This window comes from Octopus bimaculoides, chromosome 14, assembly GCF_046866305.1.
Source record: "Octopus bimaculoides isolate indiv1 chromosome 14, ASM4686630v1, whole genome shotgun sequence".
Classification (NCBI taxonomy): domain Eukaryota; kingdom Metazoa; phylum Mollusca; class Cephalopoda; order Octopoda; family Octopodidae; genus Octopus; species Octopus bimaculoides.
In genome coordinates this window covers 47,755,513-47,778,012 of record NC_142941.1, presented here as the reverse complement: position 1 = coordinate 47,778,012, position 22,500 = coordinate 47,755,513, and the positions used below count along the sequence as shown (strand labels likewise).

Below are 22,500 nucleotides of genomic sequence, written 5' to 3'. Positions count from 1 at the left end.
GGAAGTTAAGGAAAAAGAAGGTGTTGTACAAATGAGAAACTGAGGGAATAGAGAGAGGAGAAAGTTATAGAAGGGGGATGGAAAGAGGTTCTTAAGAGAGAGGGGGAGATTAAAGTGTAAAGGGGGCGAAGGAGGAGGAAGTTATATATAGGGGGACAGGAGTGAGAGGGGAGGTTTAGTGAGGAAGAAAGATAGAAGAGATGGGATGAGGGAAAGAAAAGTAGTGAGTGAGGGGCAGAAGGGGAGGCAAGATAGGATGGAGACGAGAGAGAGAGAGAGAGAAAAAAGAGGAAATGAGAAATAGATTAAGAGTGGGGGGAGGGTGGAAATAAGGGAAGGGGAGGGGTTGTGTTCGAAGATTAAAAAGGAGCGGAGAGAAAACAAAGAGAAAAACTAGAGGAAGAGGAGATGGAGGGGAGCTGAGAAGGAAGAGGAGGAGGAGAAAAGAGAATCACAGGAAGAGATAGATGTGTGTGTGGGGGGATGCATGTGTGTATGCGCGTGTGTGTATAGGTGTGCGTTTGTATGTGTATGTACGTGCATGTGCGTTTGTGTGTGAGCATGTGCTTATGTTTGTGTATGTCGTAAGCATTTGTGTACATGTGTGTATATGCGCTTGTATGTGTGTATGTGGATGTGTGTGTATATCTATCTTTTCCCATCATTTTGTTATTTTTCTCTACTTCCAGAGCGACCATTCTAGCAATGGCAGCACGCATTGCTTGTGGATCACATACATACAGCTTTAAAGATAGTCTTCATTTTATATATATATATATATATATATATATATATAGAGAGAGAGAGAGAGAGAGAGAGAGAGAGAGAGAGAGAGAGATGCACTTGCATAGCAAGTGACCTGATCTGAGATCGTGTGCTGGAACGAAAACAATTGCAGTGTGGAAGGTGTTTATAAGCCATTTAAAATAACACACAAAATCCGTTAGATTCACTTCAACATTTAAATTTAATTTGTCAAAATATTTTCGTCACTTTGAGACCGCGACCTGTTCACTGACAAAATTCTGTGCTATATATATATATATATATATATATATATATATATATATACTAGCAGAGATACCCGGCGTTGTTCAGGAGTGAAATGGCATATTTGTTTATTCTTATCTTTCACTTGTTTAAAATATTTGACTGTGGCGTTATTGGAGAATTGCCTTTAGTTGAACGAATTGACCTCCAAGTACTCATTCTTTCGGTCTCTTTTGTGAAGGTGTTAATTTATGGGGACATAAACATACCGACATTAGTTGACTAGCAATGTACATATATATATATACATATATATATATATATATATATATATATATATATATATATATATATATATATATATATATATATATATATATGACAGGAAGAGTTTGCCTGAAATCATCTGACAGCAGAAGCGTTACACCTCCCATTGGAGCCTGACAGTCTCGGGTGTCTTTCAGGGCTCTATCTAATGCTTCCAAAGCTCCCTTGTGAGCCATGGTGCACCCATCCCAGACAATTAGATGGCACCTTTTAAGTACCTTCCCCTGATCTGAGCTTTTGGTGATGTTGCATGAAGGCATCTCGGATGCTGCTAAATTTAGAGGGAGTTTGAAAGTGGAGTGTGCTGTCCTGCCACCGGGTAACAAAGTAGCTGCAATCCCGGAGGAAGCCACAGCTACTGCGATGTCCTGGTGCTGCCTAACTTCTGCAAGGAGAAGCTTTGTTATAAATGTTTTTCCTGTCCGTCCAGGGGCACCGAGGAAGAAGATTCGTCCCTCACGTTGGCGTACACTGTTAAGAATAGTTGTGTAGGCCTTAAGCTGGTCTGGAATTAAATTAAGGATCATTTTCAAGAATGTACTTTGAAAGCGCTTGAGTGCCGTAGGATGTTTCACGAATGACAGCAGTGGGAAGGCTATTTGACCCTGGCCTGAATGTCCGTGGCAAGCCGTGCGTGGACAATTCCTTTCCAGCCAGTGTGGCGATTCTGTCTTCTTCAATGTCAATGAGGGTTTTGTCGTAGACTTCATTGCTGATGCCCTCCGTGTGAGGACAGAGCCGTTGAGTTTGCCGCTGGAAGTCTTCAGCCAGGTTGTCTCCGTATTCGAACCGTAGTAATAAGCACACAAATCAAACAAGGATCAAAAAAGGTTATATTTACGAGGCTATAGTAGAAGACACTTGCCCAAGGTGCCACGCAGTGGGACTGAACCCGGAACCATGTGGTTGGTAAGCAAGCTACTTACCACGCAGCCACACCTGCGCCTATGTTGCTTTTGAGTGGGATCGAATCCAGGACCAGGTGGTCGTAAAAAGACTTTTTTTTTAACCAATCATACATCCATACTATATATTATTAGGCAGCTGTGGTGAATTTAAATCTTCACATACTTCCAGCTTCCATTTTGTTTATATTTTGTTAATTTAGCGAGTTCACGGAAAGAGAAACCAAACCATTCCCATTCAAATTCTCTCTCCCTCTTCTCTCTTTCTTTCCTGTTCCTCGCCTTAATTCTTTCTTCTTCTCTTTTCATCTCCTTTATTCTCTTTTTCGTTATCTTCAACTTGGCCCCTCCCATTTAGTGAACGCCTTTCCTCATTTGCATATTTCTTCCCCATCTAAGCGTTTTATACTGTCTCTCAACCTGAATCTCTCTTAGAGCAGACTCATCTCTATTTCTCTCCCTCTTCCCTTCACTCCTCCCAATTCACTCTTTACTCCACCTCCTTCCACCCCCTTCTCCTATATTCTGCAATAAACATCTTTCTTCTATGTTTTCTCCCTTCTCCTCCTTCCCCCCTCTCTCTCTCTCTCTTTAACACACACACGCACATACATAACACGTTTCTTATTTCTTCCTCTCTCTTCATCTTTTTCACCTCCTCTCACTCCTCCTTCTTCCGATTCCCTCTTCGTGTCTCCCCCCCCCTCCCCATCATAGCTCTTCTCTGGAACTCCGTCATATCATGACCAGCGAAGCGAATCAGTCTACCTTTGTCACTGCAAGACAATCTTCTACTCACTTGTGTCAATGCACGGCCGATTGCAGTCGAATACATTTTACTCAAAGTTGCTTCGTGTGACATTAATCATTTCATTCCAGCCAGACCAAGCCATTTCCACACCAGCAGAAAATCGCGTCTGTTGTTTGGATAAGTATAACTTGATATTTATTGTGCTGTAAGCGACTTAGTTTTCGCAGCAGATGAAGCGGAACGACCCAGAAGACGCACGCGTCCTACGATTTAATGGCGTCACTCACAGTCCAAAACAAAATGGTCGTACACAAATCGAGGTGGAGAATTTTCTTCTAGGACTATTCTTGCAGCGTTAAGCTTTATCACGTCCGTTTACAGTCGAAGGTGTTAAGCATGACTTTACGCGAATGTATGTGTGTTTGTCTGGTGTCAGTAACTTAGTGGTTTGACAAAAGTGATCGATCGAATAAGTACCAGGCTTTAAAAAAGATAAGTACTAAGGTCGATTCATTCAACTAAAAAAGTAAGATATATACGACGGGTTTCTTTCAGTTTCCGCCTACCAAACCCACTTCACAAGGCTGTGGTCGGAAGACACTAGCCCAAAGTGTCACGCAGTGGGACTGAACCCGGAGTCATGTGGTTGGGGAGCGAACTTCTTACCACACACACACACACACACACACACACAGAGAGAGAATTGTTTGAAATATTCCGTAATCTTCAACTTCGAGTTATTGTGTCTAACAATTCATTTACATGTCTTTTCACAGTCAACAGAATTGTCTGTGTTTCTCCATCTCTCTAACAGTCAACCTGTCTTCAAATGCCAGTCTGTCTGTCTGTCTTCTAGTTGATCTGTTGTCTTGTTTGTCTATCTAACTCAACAGGTCTTTGCAAGCAGTTTCTGTTAGCTGCCAGCTGGCTGTTTTGGTTCGTTTTGTGTAACACAGGTAATTTGAATATTCAAATGAGGTGTCAAATGCGAACTTCTGTTCGGGATGGATACGCATCTGTGATGTATGTATTGGTTCCTTTTTTTTTATTTTGTCTGGTGGCCAAATAAATTCTCCCCCATCTCAGACAAATTTCGGTACCAGTGGAATTGTTTGTACTGACTGACCATGAGATGTATTAAAGAATTTTCTTTATCTTCTTATCATTTGTGTGTGTGGGGGGGGGGGTGTAATATTAACAGAAGATACATTTGGTATTGCATGTTTATTGGGTACAACATATGTTTCGACCCATCAGTCTGGGTCTCCTCAAGTACATCGATAAAGCTATGTCTCGCAAAAAATCTGTAGTGAGACATATCTTTATCAATGTACTTGAGGAGACCCAGACTGATGGGTCGAATCAGATGTTGTACCCAATAAACATGCAATACCAAATGTATCTTCTGTTAATACTGCACGGCGCCCGTGTTATGGAATTATTTTGAAAGAAGTGAAAATGTAAAAAGTAGGAGTAGGGACAGGGAATTGAAAATGAAAGGTATTATTTTAGCATAATTGAAATGTCCATGATGGAAAACATATGAATCTGCTGGAAAGGTAAGAAAAGTGTTTGGAGTTGATATGCAGGTGTGCTTTTGAACATGAACCGATTTGGTTGGTATTTGTAACACGTCATGCTACCACTGAACAGGTATTTGCGAGAAGCCGTTACGTGGTAGTATCGCGTGCTAGAAATAGCTGTGAAATGTTTCATATTGATGCAATTTAGAAAGGAAAAAGGTTACATACCGAAATCAGGGAAATGAATGCATGTGCTTTAGTTGATCAGTATTGCTTTGATTGAGCAACGTTGTGAAAGAGAAGACGAGAGAAATGGTAAGAGGAAAGGAGAGAGTGATTATGAATTGCGTTCTGAATGTTATTTGCCTGGAAATGAATTCCGTCGTATTTCTAAGAAAGCAGACAGCTAGAACGATGAAGATATCAGTGGTGCTAGAGTGGTGTGGAGTCGCTTGACCCGTGCAGTAGGAAGGTTAGCGGTGAAGTGGATAACAATATACTTCACTTGACAAGGTAGCATGTGATTAATGTCTGTTACCATATTGCATTGACCCGTGGTGAGAAGTAAGTTTTATTTCCCTGTGGTGGGAAGGAAATGTGAATGAAATGAAACGGGACAATGTTTTTGAGATCGCCGTTCAGTGGTGCTATAGTCGCGTGGGGTCATTTGAAGTGTCCGTGCGGTAGGAAGGTTAGAGCTGAAGTGGATGACAATATATTTGACTTAACAAGGTAGCATCTGGTTAATGTCTGTTACCATGTTGCATTGTCTCGTCGTGAGAAATAAGATTTATTTGCCTGTCGTGGTAATGAAATGAGAATGAGATGTAAGGGGACAATGTTTTTGAGATCCCGGTTCGTGTGTAAGACAGGTCTGAAAGGGTTCCCAACAGTTATTAGTCGGAGTGGTAGAGTGTTATATATGTATGTATGCGTGTATATATGTGAGATGATAGTTTCAGTCTTAAAGTGAAAGTATCTGACATTACAATAGAGAGATGTTATTGTTTCACTTTTGACACGTAATACTGCAATAGTGGAGGAAATGTGCTATTGCTCTGGGCTCGCACTAGGCAAGAAGTTAAGAATATTTTTGGCCCAAAACACTACATGGACCCTAAGTAAGGCATGTGTAAAATTTGAATGAAATTGGTTGTGTAGTTCTCAAGTTTTAGGGATTCACACAGACAGACAGACACACATTCTCATCTTTATATATATATATATATATATATATATATATATATATATATATATATATATATATATATATATATATATATTTATATATATATATATATATATATATATATATATATATATATATATATATATATTTATATATATATATATATATATAAAAGCAGATACTGTAAAGTGGTTAGCATGAAAGAAACCGAACCGAACCAGACTGGAGCCTAGCGCAGCACGTCAGCTTGCCAGCTCATGATACATTGACCTACCCATGCCAGCACGGAAAAGAATATCGCTAAAGGATGATGATGATGATGATGATGACAACGACAATGATAAAAACACAGACAAAATCAACGTCAGTTTAACCTTTTATTCATTTATTCCCATCTCTTTATTCTCTGATCACAAATTCCCCCCAAAATCCAGCAGAATCATCTTCAGATATTGATGACTTTGATGAAACTGAAGTTGATAACATCAAATTTGAAGAGATAGAAGACCTTGTCTTTTAGTAGACAAAATTGTTGTCATCTTGTAATAATTTTTTATATTGATACAGTTACACTTGTGTGTGAATACTCAAATGTGCACGTAAGTGGCCTTGTTGAGAGAATGATTTACCACAGATATCACAATGATATGGTTTCTCTCCAGTGTGAATGTGCTGGTGTGTAGTTAAGTAACCATTTCTAGAGAATGATTTGCCACATGTATCACAGTGATGTAGTTTTTCCCCAGTATGGATGCGTCTGTGTCTAGTCAAACTGCTACTTTCGGAAAATGATTTACCACACATATCACAATGATATGGTTTTTTCCCCAGTATGAATGCGTTTGTGTTTCAAGTTACTATGCTGGGAGAATGATTTACCACAGATATCACAATGGTATGGCTTCTCCCCTGTGTGTGTATGTCTGTGTTTAGTTAAGTGACAACTACGAGAGAATGATTTACCACAAATATCACACTGATATGGCTTCTCTCTAATATGAATACGTTTGTGTTTAGTTAAGTGATTATTTTGAGAGAATGATTTACCACAGATATCACAGTGATATGGTTTTTGCCCTGTATGAATGAATATGTGAGTAGTCAAACTACAATTTTGAGAAAATGATTTACCACAGATATCACAGTGATATGGCTTCTCACCTGTATCAAGACTTTTAGTTAAATGATTCATTATGAGGGGATAATTTGTCATACATAGCACAATGGTAGTGTTTAATTCATTTCTGTGAATGTGCTTGTGTTCAGTTGAGTCCCTGTCTTCAGAGAATAATTTAATGCTATGCTTCTTTCAGCTGTGATCATACTGAATATCCAAAGCAGAAGATGCAAACTGTCAGATCCTTTGTAAAGTTAAACAATCTTAATCAAACTGTAAAGCGATTACCACCTCTACATTCCAGACAGTGGAAAGGAGAAAATGTTGCTGTTAATTCCATCGTCAGGAAGAAATATTTCACCATTGTTAGTCATAGATTTTATCTGTATAAAGAGGTTGATGTATTGATGAATGTGCTTTATAAATATCTCATCTGCGTTTAGGCGATGAAAATTGATAAAATATCGATGACACATCCGATGTAAGGAATTTCTTTTACGGCAACAAGGTGTGATATTCTGAAATAATACAAGAAACCTTCAGATATTGAGGAAGCTGAACAAAATAGTAATTCAAGACAGCAAGTATTACAACAACAACATTCTCATCATTTCAATGCAGATTTTTCAATGCTTGCATGGTTCACAGTTTATTGAGGCAGATTTTCCAATCAAGGTGACATTTCATATTTTTCTAGCAGGATACGTTTGCATGGAAGAATGGGAACAAAACACATCGTTTGTATGAAAGTGACACTCGTTTACGACTATCACCCAGAGCCAAGGCAAAAAGACAGTAGCACACTTGCATACATATACACACACCAGTGCCATTTGATTGGCATCTGTGTCAGTGGCACATAAAGAGCACCCTTCAAGCATTGAGCCTCATAGAGGCAGTGAGAGGTGACCAAGACCCTTGGCGATATACCGTGCTTGTGTTGACCTGTCAAGCCAAGTGAGACTGTAGTCGTGGCCGATGCCAGTGTCAAGTCAATGGCACCCGTGCCACCAGCATGTGTAAACACCCACTACACTCTCAGAGTGGTTGGCGTTAGGAAGGACATCCAGCCGTAGAAACATTGCCAGATCAGATTGGAGCTTGGCGCAGTCCCTCTCCTTACCAATCCCCAGTCAAACCGGTCCAGCTCATGCCAGCATGGAAAGCAGACGTTAAACAATGATGATCATGATGTATAAATAAACTGAAAGAAGCTTATATATATATATATATGTATGTATGTATGTATACACACACACACAGATGATGAACTTCTTTTAGTTTCTGTCTGCCAAATGCATTCAAAACACATTGGTTGGCCCAAGACTATGGAGAAAGATACTTGCCCAAGGTGCCATACAGTGGGAGTGAACCCAGAATTACACAGTTGAGAAGTAAACGCCCTATCATAGGCACACTTGCAGCCACCCACCTACCTACCCCCTTCTCTCTCTCTGTTTATCTATCTCTATCTATAACTATATTTATATATCTTTACATATATATACTTTATAGATCTAATATATACATATATAATGTCAACAGAAAATGTACTCCCCATCCAGTGACAGATAAATATCAATTTAATACACAATCAAAAGACCTACTGATAGTTTCATGTTTTGTTTTTATTATTTTAGCGTCCTTTGTCTGACATCTTTTTAACACACACCGGTGACTTCCTCCGTGACTCTCCATCACACGTGTTGCCTCCTCTTCTATTCAATCCATTTTGTCTTTTTGTGCTGTGTATCCTTATCTGTACATGCATTTGTCTCTGTATTTGTGTATGTGTGTATGTGTCTATGTGTTTAAAATGTGTATTTTGTACGTGCGTGCGTGTCGATGTGTCTACTTACAACACTGTACCGTCTTTTACGTATGAAATTTTCAGAAAATATTTGCGAATTTGTCTTCTATATGTGGGAATTCATATGATTATGAAAAAAATAATTTTGCTTTCCCTTCCTAAACCCACCCCTCCCCACAAATCCTAAAATCTCCCCAATGAAGTTTAAAATATGGACAGTCTGAATATTTTGCTTAAATCCATCAATGGACCACTCATAGATGCATCGTCGTTCCATTCAATGTGTTTATGGGGAGAAAAGTGTTGGATGTTGTCTAATGATACGAGTTAATCGCTCACAGACGTCAAGATGCGCTGCAAAGCTGAAAGAAAATGGCACCGTCGGCCTTCTACGTGTCGAAGTAACACTACTGGCACGTGTGCCGAAGCAAAGAATTGTACACGCTTACTTCGTTTCATAAATAATTTTATTTTATGTCGGGATGTTTACACACAAAATGCTGGTGTCGTTAAAATGCAGAAAGCATCTTTGAACAGAGTAACTTTAAATGTGCACACACACAAAATACAGTGCAACTGTTACGGACCAAACATGACGTATTATGTAAGATGACAGGTAACTGCTCTAGTGTTGGTTATATAATTAGAAGCGCCTTCAAGTGAACTAAATCAAGTGTTCCAAAATTGCTGGGGGAATAAAACAGAGTTGAAGGGTGATAATCCGAATTTGCTCCGTGATCCCAATCAAGGGAAATCACCCATCTTCAGTTATGATTTCTTTTCTCCCCGTCATTGCTACAAAAGTATTGTAAAAAATCGATACATATACGAGAGTGACATAGAAACTTCATAAAATACAAAAAGTTATTGGGGGGGGGGGGTTATATGGAGTCCTTAAAACAGAATTCCTCTAAAACGGTTATTTAATAACATCGACTTTGCAGCGTAACTACAGATATAGACCCCACACCGACTCAGGTCTTGCAGGAAAATGGATACTTTTTAAGGAAATGTTCAACAAATACAGCTTAGATTTAGAATAGAAAGGGATTTATCGGAAATAATTTTTCCGAGGGGTTGGGTTGAGGAGTTTCGGAAAATTCACACGATCCGATTTTTTTCCCCTCATAACTTTCAGGAAAATGGATTTCTTTTAATGAAATCTTATAGAAAGGGAGAGGTACACAGTGACATATGTATGGAAGATACTGGAGGGGCTGGCACCAACCCTTGGGATTTAGAGTTATACCAGACCTCGAAATGGACGTCACTGCACTGTTCCGAAAGTCTCATCTAGGGCGAGGACCATGTACTGCAAAAGCTTAGGATTCAAGGGCCCACAACTATTCAACTCCTTGCCAAAACATCTGAGGGATCTCCATGGAGTGGGAGTAGATGTTTTCAAAAAACAACTTGACCCCTTACTATCCAAGATCCCAGAGGAACCAATATCAAGTCAGGAAACTCAAAAGACGGCAGCAATATCGAACTCGCTCCTTCACCAAAAGCCAAACCCATAGAATTGGCCAATTAAAAGGTGGTTACCACGGCGGTGCCCCAACATGGCCGCAGCTTCAAGGCTGAAACATATAAAAGAATAAATACCTTTCAAACGGCATAAATTACGATTGTAAAGAAATTTGTGGGGGAAATTTTTTTCCGAGGAGGTGATGAGATGAGTTTCGAATCAGGAAGATCAAGTAAGTTGGAACTACTAGGTCTGACGGGGATTCCCCCCATTTTCTTTTTTAACCACAACCTTCGAAGTGATGGGGGCGGGGTACCTTTTTAGGAAAAAAGTTTGAAATTTTTTTGGCACACCCCCTCTCACTTCGGACAGATTTTGGCCAGTTTTTTTGCACTTGAAAACCATGGGAGGAGTTTTTTCGGTAAAAAAATATTTAAAAAATAAGTTAATATTTTCAGAGGAAAAAGTGAATGATTTAAGGGAGATTTGGCTGTTGTTTCTAGCACATCCTAGAACCATCATCGTTTCTTTCTTACTCTCGAATGTATTGATGTTTTTCAATATTTTTCTCTCCATCGCCGAGGTCGACTTTGCCTTTCATCCTTTCGGGGTCAACTGGCACCCTCCCCCAAAATTTCGGGCCTTGTGCCCAGAGTAGAAAAGAATATTTTTCTCTCCATAAATACATTTATATGCTATAAAAAAAAAAATTGAAAAATTAGTATTTATTTGCAACTTCACTGCCTGTCCCCGATTGTTTGTTTATAATTTAAAATATTGGAGAGCCTGAGAAGGTTTGTCGTAAGACATGATAAATTTATTATTTTTACTGTAGCACGAGTTAGTTTTTTTCAGACAGATGCTGACTCGTTCAGATTCGTTTTTGCGAAGATTCCAACATCAACTTCCGGCCAAAACTGTAAAGTTCAGAGTTAGTCGCGGTGAAGACGTTGAACTGTCGGCTACACAATTTCCAGCTGTTCCTTCTATCAGCGCAGGGACATTAAACCTGGTATTATTTTAACCATTATGACTATTAAACCAAAACAACTGCCAGGCAATTTGCCTCTTCTCCACTTGACATTCGTCTACTTTTGTTTGAAGCTTATATCATTTTTTAAACCCTGTGTTGCTGAAATTGACGTCTACAGCCAGACCTGTCTTCATTATGACATTTGTCTCACGTGGAATTGGATGTCAGCTCCAACTTGAAAGACCCTGAAATTTTAGTAAGTGCGACTAAATTTATTCATGTCTTACGCCTGTTATTCCTCCACACTGTAACAACCTGTTATTTTGCACGCACCTCATTTTCTCCTGTTAACATACGTTTCTTCTGCTTTATTAGGAAACTTACATAAAAATTGCATTTATTTCAACACTTGATACCATTCATTATTGACTTTTCATATTTTCCGCTGCTTTTTATGTAAAACTACATTTCTGTAGAAACTGTCAGCTTATTATATACTAAATATTTGCTAAACGCTTATTGCCGGCATTTATCCAGTGATTAAAAAAAAAAAGAGGTATGTAAACGATAATTCATTTTAATAGCATAACTTTTCTGTTAGAAAATGTTTTGGCGAAAGTAAAGACTATTATGTACAACCCGGGGTTCAGGGTTTTTGTTACGCCGAAAATGGGTGGTGAGCTAATTCATTTAATTAAGGTGAGTAAAAATTTTAATTACATTTATTTATTTATTTGGCTTATATTCCACTAATGTGTTACTTAGGTATAAAATGTGTTTAATGGGAGAAAAATATGGAAAAAATATCAATACACGTGAGAGTGAACATGGAGGGTGGTTTGGAATGTGCTAGAAACAACAGCCAAATCTCCCCTGTATCGTACACCTTTTCCTCTGAAATTACTCTTTTACTTGTTTCAGTCTTTTGACTGTGGCCATGCTGGAGCACCGCCTTTAGTCGAGTAAATCAACCCCAGGACTTATTCTATCGGTCTCTTTTGCCGAACCGCTAAGTTACGGGACGTAAACACACCAGCATCGGTTGTCAAGCGATGTTGGGGGACAAACACATACATATATATGACAGGCTTCTTTCAGTTTCCGTCTACCAAATCCATTCACAAGGCTTTGGTCGGCCCGAGGCTATAGTAGAAGACACTTGCCCAAGATGCCACGCAGTGGGACTAAACCCGGAACCATGTGGTTGGTAAGCAAGCTACTTACCACACAGCCACTCCTACGCCTATATTATTTACAATTTTTTTTTACCGATGATGCGGTTTCTCATGAAAACGATGCCTCCCACCATTTCGAAGGTGGTTGTGAAATAATAGATGGGCAAGATCCTCGTTAAAATGGAGTAGTTCCAATCTACCTGATCCGAAACTCCTTTCCCCACAAATTTCCTTATAATCGTAATCTATGCCGTTCGAAAGGTATTTGTATAAAATTTCACTAAAAGATGCAGGTAATTTGTTCAGTTTAGGGATTTTTAAAAAGTAAGTAAGGGGGAGATAACTAGTAAAGGGAAACAAACAAACAAACAAGCACACACGCACGCACATTAGCTTTCCCTTCCCATTTCGTCAACTGACAGTTGACAAGACAACACGGGTTCGCGGAAATTACCGAGTTCTTTGTTGACAAAATTCTAGTCAAACCGAAAGATGGACCAAATGGCTGGCCTTGAGCCTTGCGTTATTATGACTGCCTAAAAGGAAATATTTGACGACTTACTGTTTTCATATTCAAACAGGACAGCATTAATTAATGCTGTATTTTTCGCTAGCTTTCCTCACATTTTACTAATTAATTATGCTGCAATTACTCTCATTTTACCAATTCAATTTATATCATATGTAACGGTCGTAAAGATCAACTTCTCAATTTGTAAGTAATTATTATGAAAGACGAGGAAATATATATTTCCCCCTTCAACATTATTATTGGTCATTTCCTATTTGCCGATGTTCGTAAAATCGAATTTGGGCAAAACTTCCAAATTCTCAATTTTACCAAAACTCTTGAAAATACCTCGAAACATTTTTCTCGCTCACTCTTTTCTCGCTGTTCTTCGTAGTGTGTTCCGCTTATGAAACGATTTACTGAAATAAACTTGTTGGATCACTATGGTTTCACGAACGTCAAATAGGAAATTAGCTTATTGTTTATCTCATTATTGCAGCTTTAAAATAAATCCTTTTCAACTTACCGTATTCTTATTTATCGGTGCCCGATATTAAATCACAATTAATATTTCCATTTTCCACTGCTGTAAAAGTTATTCCCCTTTATACGATTCTCCCCCCCCCCTCCGATTCTCCACGAGATGGCTCTACTGACTGGCTAGATTTGCTTCACTGATTTTCTTCATCCAATTCTCTCCATCTCAGTTTCTTCAATATTTTTTTCAAATTTTCAGTAATGTTAGGAAGGAGAGAATAAAGTCCTTAAATTTCCGAAGGATGGGGTGAGGAATTTCTAAAAATTCTCATATCGGTTCTGTTTCTTCACAAAATTTTCTATATATATGTATATATGCTTCAGATAGTGTAAGGTTTGGATTATAAAGGAATTTGTTGGGGGCAAACAATGTGATAAAATAATGAAAGAAAGGTTGTTGCAGTAACTGGTCCTGAAGTGTGACGGCAGTGTTGGGGTCTTCGGCACATTCTGGCATTTGTGTAGCTTGCAATGCCAAAATTTGGTACAATCCCTTCCAGATGTCTACTACTGCATCTCTCTCCCACCATCACTCCAGGGAGTAGAATCTTAGCTGTTTCGGCCTTTCTCAGTAGCTGAGCTGTTGCAATGAGACAATCTTCTTTGTGTAGCTTTACTGGACTGCTTCAGGGTCCACTCTTACACTGTGAGCTGACCACAATTAGGAGCTGTAGTCCAGGCGGCTGAGAACGACCGTCCTGGTTTCCTTCTCTGCGGTTCTGAAGGCTCTCAACATCCAGCCAGCCATCTACACCTTGTTGCTATCTTGTTAATGTGCACTTGGAAAGCGATATTGTCACGCACTGATTTAGGTTCTGGGATTGTAATCCCCCTTGGCCCAGTGTACTCTGTTTTTCATTCAATTTTGGGTGCTGATAGCACAGGGCTTGGAATTTTCCAGCATTAAACTGCATATCATTATCCTCAGCACATCTGCAAATTGCGTCCGACCCCTGCTCCAGGCGTGCAGCATTGCTAAGGTTTTGTATTTTTTGTGAGACTTTTGTATCATCTGTGTAGCTAGCAAGGGTGGCTTTCCGGGCAGCTGAGGGCCATTATGAAAAGCAGTGGTCCCAAGACATTGCTCTGTGGAACACCACTCACTATTTGTATTCTCTTTGAGTTGGCTCCATTCATATATATATATATATATAGGAGCCAACCTTTCTGGAAGTGGTAAACTCCATTGAACAGATCTTTTCTGGTAAAGCACCTGGCAGTGATGTTATCTCTCCTGAAGTTTACAAACATGGTGAACAGAAGCTTTTTAAAAAACTGCATAAACATCTGGAAGGTAGGCCGTGTACCACAGGACTTCAAAGATGCCTCAATTCAACATCTATATAAGAACAAAAGCAACAGAAGTGTCTGTGATAGTCATCGTGGAATATTGCTTCTGTCTGTTGCTGGTGAGGTTCTTGTTCGACTCATTCTTGACAGGATCATCAAACATGTTGTAAATGATATCTATCCAGAATCACAGTGTGGATTTTACTCTGGTTGTGGCACTATCGATTTGATCTTTTCCCTCCGACAGGTCATGGAGAAGCTACACGAGAAATCACACATTACAAATACAATCTGTAAGTGGAACAGTAAAACTCTGCAAGACTTTCCTCAAATTTAAAATGTGACATTGTTTTCGTTATCTCCATTCCAATGATGGAGCTTTGCATTGTTGTTAGAAACCAGCTCCTTCTTCAGAGGAAGAATTTAAATGATTAAATACAGAAGAGAAATACATACAAAACTGGTTTATATATACTTATCCATGTGACTGTGTATGTGTTTGTGTGTGTGTGTATGCGTGCGATTATTTCTTTGCCTTATTGCGTCACAATATTTGCTGTTTCAACTCCTTTTGATGAGGAAAACCGACGTTTTATTTTTTTGTCGATACGCATACACACACGCTCGTACACATACATATACAATCCTCCCCCCCCACACACATACTTTCTATTTTTCCTTTTTGTATCTGTCTACCTACCAATATAAGTATGTATCTTTCCACACACACGCATTTATATAACCCTGTTCTCTTGTGTAAATCTCCCGCCCTTTCAAACTGCTAATTGAATTGTTAACAAATGTCCTTGTTCACCTCGCGACCTTTGTTGCCAAGGCAACACCTGTTGCACAGGTGTCACGAACCGCACTCCCCCCCCCCCCACATTTCCTCACACACCTACCTTCCCTACGACACAAAATCAGTAATACACTAACAAAGAAACGTCGACGCAGCTGCTAGACCTGTTAGAAATAGCAGCTAAATCAACAGCAGGGTCACTTTCTACCTATTAAAAAAACACCTGAAAGATAATAGTGATTAATGAAGTTGTAGGAAACAGATGTGATGGTCACGGCACCAATTCCTTTGTTGGACGGGTGGTTCTTTTTCTGAAAATCCAAGCTTATCCAGACTGACAGGCATTTACTTACAAAACCAAGTTCACCAATTATTATTGGTACCAATGTAAATTTGTGATCCAGATACAGAAGTTGGAGGTTTCAATTTTGTCCACAGTTATCTTCTTTTACTTCGATTTTCAAAGAGATATTCACATCAGCCGCACATCTGACCTCTATGACTACATACTTTTCCTTGTCTGTCCCAAACAACAATACCCAGCCTGTTATGCTTACACTTGGCAGATGTTTCGATGGGGATGTTCCACCAGTATTCCTTGTACTGATATTTGTGTACATCGTTCATCATTGTTTAACGTCCGCTTTCCATGCTAGCATGGGTTGGACGATTTGACTGAGGACTGGCGAACCAGATGGCTACACCAGGCTCCAATCTGATCTGGCAGAGTTTCTACAGTTGGATGCTTTTCCTAACACCAACCACTCCGAGAGTGTAGTGGGTGCTTTTACGTGCCACTGGCACAAGGGCCAGTCAAGTGGTACTGGCAACGGCCACGCTCAAATGGTGTTTTTTACGTGCCATCTGCACAGGAGCCAGTCCAGTTCTTTTTTCCCCAAATGGCTGGGCAGCTGCTAATCACGTGAAATCTTCCACTGAAATATGGTATAATCCACATTTTTGATTGCATCTTGGAACTCCAAGGGCTTCACTGTGTCTTTTGTTGATTAGATATTTAGTAGCCATCTCCTGCTCTTGGATTGTCTTCGAAGTGTGATGTCATGTAATGGTCATGAGTTCAAGATAGTAACATGCCAATGTTACTATCTTCTTCAAGTCTTTGGGAAACATAACCATGTATGGTTTTTTTTTTCTTTCTTTTTTGGTATGCTGAGTGTTTCACCTTCAGGTCTTATTTGAAGTTAAGATAATCTGGCTGATTTGGAGTTGTATGGGAGTTCATCAGGAAGAGAGTGCTTCCTGAGGGGATCATCTCCAACGTGTAGGATATTGGTTTTCTCCCTTTTTTTTCAGCACTAAGTTCATGTGTTTGTTTTTGTTGGTGTTGTTTAGCAAATGGTGCTTGAGAGACTGAGACCTTCGGAGGCCGTCTACACTGATCTCAAGCCTCTACCTCTGTTATCTCTTCTTAGATAGAGCCTGTCGGTATCACTGAGTTTTAATGTCTATGGAGTGAATTTCTTCTACACACCAGTCAAGTATTCCAAATGTTGATATTAGCACTGGTACTGCAAATGCATTGTGGCATATTCTCTTGTAAGAAAGTTCAGACTGTCGAATGCATGCATGCATTGATTCCCACAGTGTGTGTATGTCTGTCTGTTTGTCTCTCTCTCTCTTGGCTTGATGTTAAAGAGAACAGCACCAAAATAGTTCTGTCTTAGTGCTGTGATATGAACATGATTTTTGTAGTGGATGGATAGTATGGGGACCAAACCTTGAATGAATTTTTTAAAGTTGATGTCAACATCGTTCAGACAATGTTGTTGGAATATTTTCAACGTCATACAAATGATGGTGCTCACCGTGGTGTTAAGAGGAATAGAGTTAAGCTTCTCAAGCTGTCAACTCACTCTTGTTCTTTATTCAAAATAGACACGGTCTTCTAGTCTCAGATTTAATAGATGATAAAGAGATAAATTTGAAATGAATTACAACCCTATGGCCCCACTATGCTCCAGGTGATTCTAAGAAATTGCAATCTATTCAGAGCCTCTTTGCTACAATAGCAACATGAATTTCTTGCATCTTCCTACTTTGTTAAAATATTTAAGAAAAATTATATTAATGTGTCCTACTTGTGAAAAAATTCTATATTTTGTGCAGCTGAAGATAGCCCTGCATTTAAATTGATGTAATGATTGCATTGTTCAATTAAATGGAGTTGCTTGAAATGGTTGTACTTCATTACTACTTGATATCCTGTTGCTTATTTTGATTTTATATATATATATATAATTATCAAAGAAGTGAATGTTTTCACTGACTGACATAATTTTCTTCAAAGGATTTTCTCTCTCTCTCTTTCTTTCTCTCTTTCCCTCTCTCTCTCTCTCCCTCTCTCTCTCTCTCTCTCTCTCTCTCTCTTTCTCTCTTTCTCTCTTTCTCTCTCTCTCTCTCTCTTTCTCTCTCTCTCTCTCTCTCTCTCTCTCTCCCTCTCTCTCTCTATATATATATGGGTATTGTAGTCTACCAAGTTTTTAATAAGTGTATATTTCACTAATTAAAAAAACTTATCTGCATGACAACTATATTGTATTTCGTCTAATAATGACATTTTTGATGAGAATACAAAAGGTGGAATAAATTAACCTCGTTAATTGGGTGTTAATGTATGTATGAATTTCAGGTAAATTAACAGCAGGGTGGTTTCAATACTGTATAGCACTAGAGAATATATTGTTAGGTAACAATATATATATATATTTATAAATGTGAGATATATATATATATATATATATATTGAGAGAGAGAGAGAGAGAGAATTAGGGGAGGGAAAAAGACTGCAGCCTAACTTTTGGTGTAAGTGAAACAGATAAAGAGGGAGAAACACATATACAGAGATGGAAATATAAAAAAAACAGATAGTAACATGGTAGGTGGGGGTGGGGTATATGATATATCTGTAATGGACAGACTGACACAAAGATAGTTAGATGAGAGGTAACTGAGATGCGGGGGGGGGGGGGGTAGAAAAAAATGAAAAGATTAAAAGATTACGTAAAAAGAAAAAAAGTGAGATTAATAGAGAGGGGTGAAAGAGAGTAATGGAAATACATAATTGAAAGTCAGGATATTTACTGACAAATAATGGAAGTGGTTTGAGGTCACATGAGAATAAGTAACGTGATCGATTGTAAGTGAATTTCTAGAGGTAGGTTAGTGCGTTAATAGATTGGTAGCCTTTGGTAAGAGCAGTCTATAAATAGTGAAGAAAGCTTATACACAATTAATGTGGAGAAAATAATGACTTTATTTCATCACCACTTTGTCTGTTATGAGGAAAGGTAAATATGGTTGAACAGGGTTTTATTAAAACCAAACAAAAGCAAGGGACTTAACTCGAATTAAGAAGTAAAACTACGGAATTGGACTGATGTACCAGGGTCCTGTTTAATTGAAATTGGAAATGGACAATGCTAATGAGAGATTAGTAATATAAGAACAATTAATACAGATAAATTGTAATGGCATACAGACTGCACTTATGTAAAACATTTGAATATCTAACAGTCACCACCTGGCTAATAAGGGCCAGAAAACAGCAAATTAGAAAATATATATATGTTGCCAGTAGATAACAGCTTTACCATTATAAGTGTTGGTAATATATTTATAACTAATTAGTATAAATCTACAATGTAGTTTAGAATTGTGTGTGTGTGTGTGTATTTGGACAGGGCTGTCCATCAACAGCAATGTGGCTCAGATATATGTGAAGCAGACATTTCATCTGTAAATCTGTGATCTTGCAACAGTTCCTTCTAACCACACACACACACACACACACACACACACACACTGAAGTATGTTGATGGGTGAAGTTTTGTCAGTCAGTTCACTCAGCTCACGGTGTTTGTGTATGAAGCAACTGAACCTCTCCATACAAGTGATGGCCTTCTGCACACAAATCTGTGTACATATCATCGTCATTGTCGTTGTCATCACCACATAGCATCCATCTTCCATGATGGCATTGGGTTGGATGGTCTTGACAGGAGCTGGCGAGACAGAGGACTCCACTGATTGCTTTGGCACAGTTTCTATGGCCGGATACTCTTCATAATGCCAACCACTTTACAGAGTGTGGACTGGGTGTCTTTTCCCTGGTACCAGCACCAGAAAGGTCACCGAGTCACTTGCAAGACAAAGATCCTGCAACCGAGAGGGGGGGGGGAGGGGGAGGGGGAGTGGTATTGAGGGAGGTGGTTTCATGCCAGGGGATGAGAGGTTAGACAGAAGGACAGGTGTTTGCTGTAGGGGAGATACATGGTTACCCCAGTCAGAGGAAGAGAGAAAGAACGAGTTGGCAAGAGAGAGAGAGTGGTGATGTGCCAGGGCACACTCTGAAGGTACAAGGGTGTGAATGTAAATGGAATGGTACATGAGTGGTGAGTTCATGGGAATGCAGTGACAGGTAAGACCCAGGTATATAGTGAGGATGACAGGATAGCAACGATACAGTTGGTGGGTGGGTAGGAGTGGAGAGGGAGAGATAAGCAGAGGAGAAGATGAGTGGAAGAGACGTAGTTTGGTTTATTGGGGTAGGATGTGTGAATGAATGTTACATATGGGTTGAACACCACACTTTCAGAATTCAGTCTCACTGTGGTGGGTGGGTCTTCTCGAGAACCTCTTTATTGCCAGACAACGCAGTCTCTTGTCATCTCCTCAGTGAAGCCCCACCTCTTGAATGGGCCCTCATTATTTTATGTTTTCTGGGTTGTTCCTCTGTCACAGCTGCACAACTCGTTTATTGTCATATAATAGACAAACAAGTTCATGTATGAAATTGATCTTTTTTCTACTTCAATTATTGCACGTTTTTCTCTTATAAAAATACACACATACAGGAGGAGTAAATTATATATATATATAATAGTACTTTGGATGTGGCTCCCGAGAAACAGTAAAAGTAATTACAACAGGTATTACTGCTAGTATATATATATATATATATATATATATATATATATATATATATATATATATATATACACTATACAGAGACACACATCTTCAAATATATTTTACTTTCCTGATTTCAGTCAACCAAAGTAACTGATCCGAATAATTTTTATCAGTCAACAAATTTTGACTTCTCCAAATATAGACTTTTCTGAGCCTGTGTAAGTTGACATCATCCTTTCAAATAAGAGGTTAGTCCCTTTCCTGATGGGTTCAGGCTCCGTTCTGTAAAATGAAATTCTGAGTTAGGAACAAATACTAATTACTACTAAAAAACGATTAATAAATAATCTAGTCTTACCTTTCTGCTGATCCCCTGTGGAAATATCTTGGGGCTGGATATGATGGCTAGGTAACTTTGTCTCCATAGTAACAGGGGAAGGAGAGCAAGCGGGAATACAGCTCGACTCTGTTGATGGAGTAATCGTAGGAGAAATCGAAAAGCAACTCTTTTTGCGAGGTGCAGCAGTAGCAACTGCTATTTGTAAAAGAGTTGACAAGTTGTTGAAAGTGTTTGAATCTTGCCTGAGGTTCGTTGCTTGTTTTTCAGGGTTCTCAAGACATTTGGCAGTGGGAATGTTTTGATCAGATCCTGTTGTTTGATGTAAAGATGATTTATGAATATTGTTGTCCCAGCTCAACATATGTGAAGTTGACGACACATTCTTACAAACATCAACTGCCATGTTGATATTGTTGGGAAATATCTTTGGGGAAAGTTTAGTAATTGGTTGCGAATGGTGAATGGTTTTGGATAGTGTTTCTGGTGGTAAAGAACTTTGTCGGTCCTTGCTCTCATTTGAAACTGTGCCTGGGCTTTCAGTTTGCTGTGGGAGAGAAGATGTACCAGATTTCTGTGTCTTATTGACATCAACAAGATTTGCTGAAGTTTGTGTTGAACTGTTAACATTGTTCTTGTTTTCCTGTTTCCCTGTTGGAGAACGGGCGAGAATTTTGATTTGCACAAGTTTTCTTGGTCCTTGCAATGGAGGTTTGAAATTTGCATCATCTTCCGGTCTATATCGAAACCTGAGCATCGCAGAGGGTTAAGGAAAATACTTGAAACTTCCAATAATCCTAACTAGTGTCTTAAATGATCTGTAGGAATAGAAAATTAAACAGAATTTTAAAACTGAAATGTGAGAAATGTGTTAACGGTGTGTGAGAGAGAAATTGAAAGAAAAACTGGATGACTGAAATAAAAATAGACACAGGTGAATTGATGGGAATCAACAGAACAATATTGTAATGGAAAACACAATAGTAGAAATACTAACTAAACCTGGGATCATTTATTGAGATTCATTAGACATAGAACCCTGTTTTGTAATTAAAAATAGACTCTAGCCATTCAACTCAATCCTATTATATTGCTGGTATCTCTTATTTTGTGAACTTGTCTACATTAACATGAAACATACCGATAATTTTGGAAGAATTTCACTTCATAAGTCTGCAGTAAGCAGTTTCTATTATTTCCTGTTTGCAGAGTGATTTAAAAAAAAAAATAAATGATTTCTTAATTTAAAGTATGGTGTCTTTGCGCAAGGTTCTTACCCACACCGTACCCCCATGAGTTGTTTTATTTGTAGGATAACGACAATTCAAAATTATTCAAGCCTGTTTACCACACAAAGATCTCTGATGAGGGGCCTCAGCCTTAGCAGTTAACTATGTGACATGAGATAAAATATTCTCTGACTTATATTGACTGAAATTATGAACAGGACTATCAGCACATCTCAATGAAAATCAAAACCCAGCCAATATAAAATTACCAGCAGTCAAAATATATATATATATATATGTATATATATATATATATATATATATATATATATACACACACACATCATCACTGTTTTCACATATTTAAAACCATTCCTATGTACATTACTTGAATACACAACATAGCCTTTGCCTCTCAGACCTTTCACTCTTCATCCCAAAGGAGACAACTCAATATTGACAACTTCTCAAGTTCCAAGTCAATATGGTTATGCTGTCATATTGAAGGTCCAATAATCACTGGTTCAATATAAGCTGTTGGTTTTGTTGTCTGACAGTTTGAAAGCCATGCACAACCTCTAATCCATTATACCTTAAAGTTATTGTTGGTCATCATTTCTTTTCAGGAAGACATGGG

General features: G+C 38.7%; 2 protein-coding genes and 1 long non-coding RNA gene across 5 annotated transcripts in view; 1 reads left to right on the top strand and 2 right to left on the bottom strand.

Annotated features, from left to right (window-relative positions):
- Positions 1 to 22,500, bottom strand: part of LOC106882916 (regulator of G protein signaling 12) — a 105,888-nt gene that overhangs the window by 79,304 nt on the left and 4,084 nt on the right. The window contains exon 2 of the mRNA XM_014933746.3: positions 20,656 to 21,452. Coding sequence (XP_014789232.1) covers positions 20,656 to 21,391 — 736 coding nt within the window. The 5' untranslated portion in view covers positions 21,392 to 21,452. The remainder of the gene's footprint in view (positions 1 to 20,655; positions 21,453 to 22,500) is intronic.
- LOC106882917 (uncharacterized) lies at positions 6,050 to 20,297 on the bottom strand. 3 transcript variants are annotated; one of them, XM_089362852.1, is made up of 3 exons: positions 13,266 to 20,297; positions 10,038 to 10,192; positions 6,050 to 7,320 (listed from the first exon to the last, which is right to left on the bottom strand). In XM_089362852.1, the coding sequence occupies exon 3, from the start codon at positions 6,896 to 6,898 to the stop codon at positions 6,491 to 6,493; it is 408 nt and encodes a 135-aa protein (XP_089218978.1). In that variant the 5' UTR covers positions 6,899 to 7,320; positions 10,038 to 10,192; positions 13,266 to 20,297; the 3' UTR covers positions 6,050 to 6,490. The 3 variants fall into 3 exon arrangements, with proteins under 3 accessions (XP_089218978.1, XP_089218977.1, XP_052828860.1); XM_089362851.1 differs by having other exon boundaries at positions 10,038 to 20,297; XM_052972900.2 differs by lacking the exon at positions 10,038 to 10,192.
- LOC128249397 (uncharacterized) overlaps positions 11,171 to 22,500 on the top strand; it is an 11,413-nt gene continuing 83 nt past the window's right edge. The window contains exons 1-2 of the long non-coding RNA XR_016244339.1: positions 11,171 to 11,309; positions 22,490 to 22,500. The exon at positions 22,490 to 22,500 is cut by the window's right edge and continues 83 nt beyond it. This is a non-coding gene — a long non-coding RNA (uncharacterized LOC128249397). The remainder of the gene's footprint in view (positions 11,310 to 22,489) is intronic.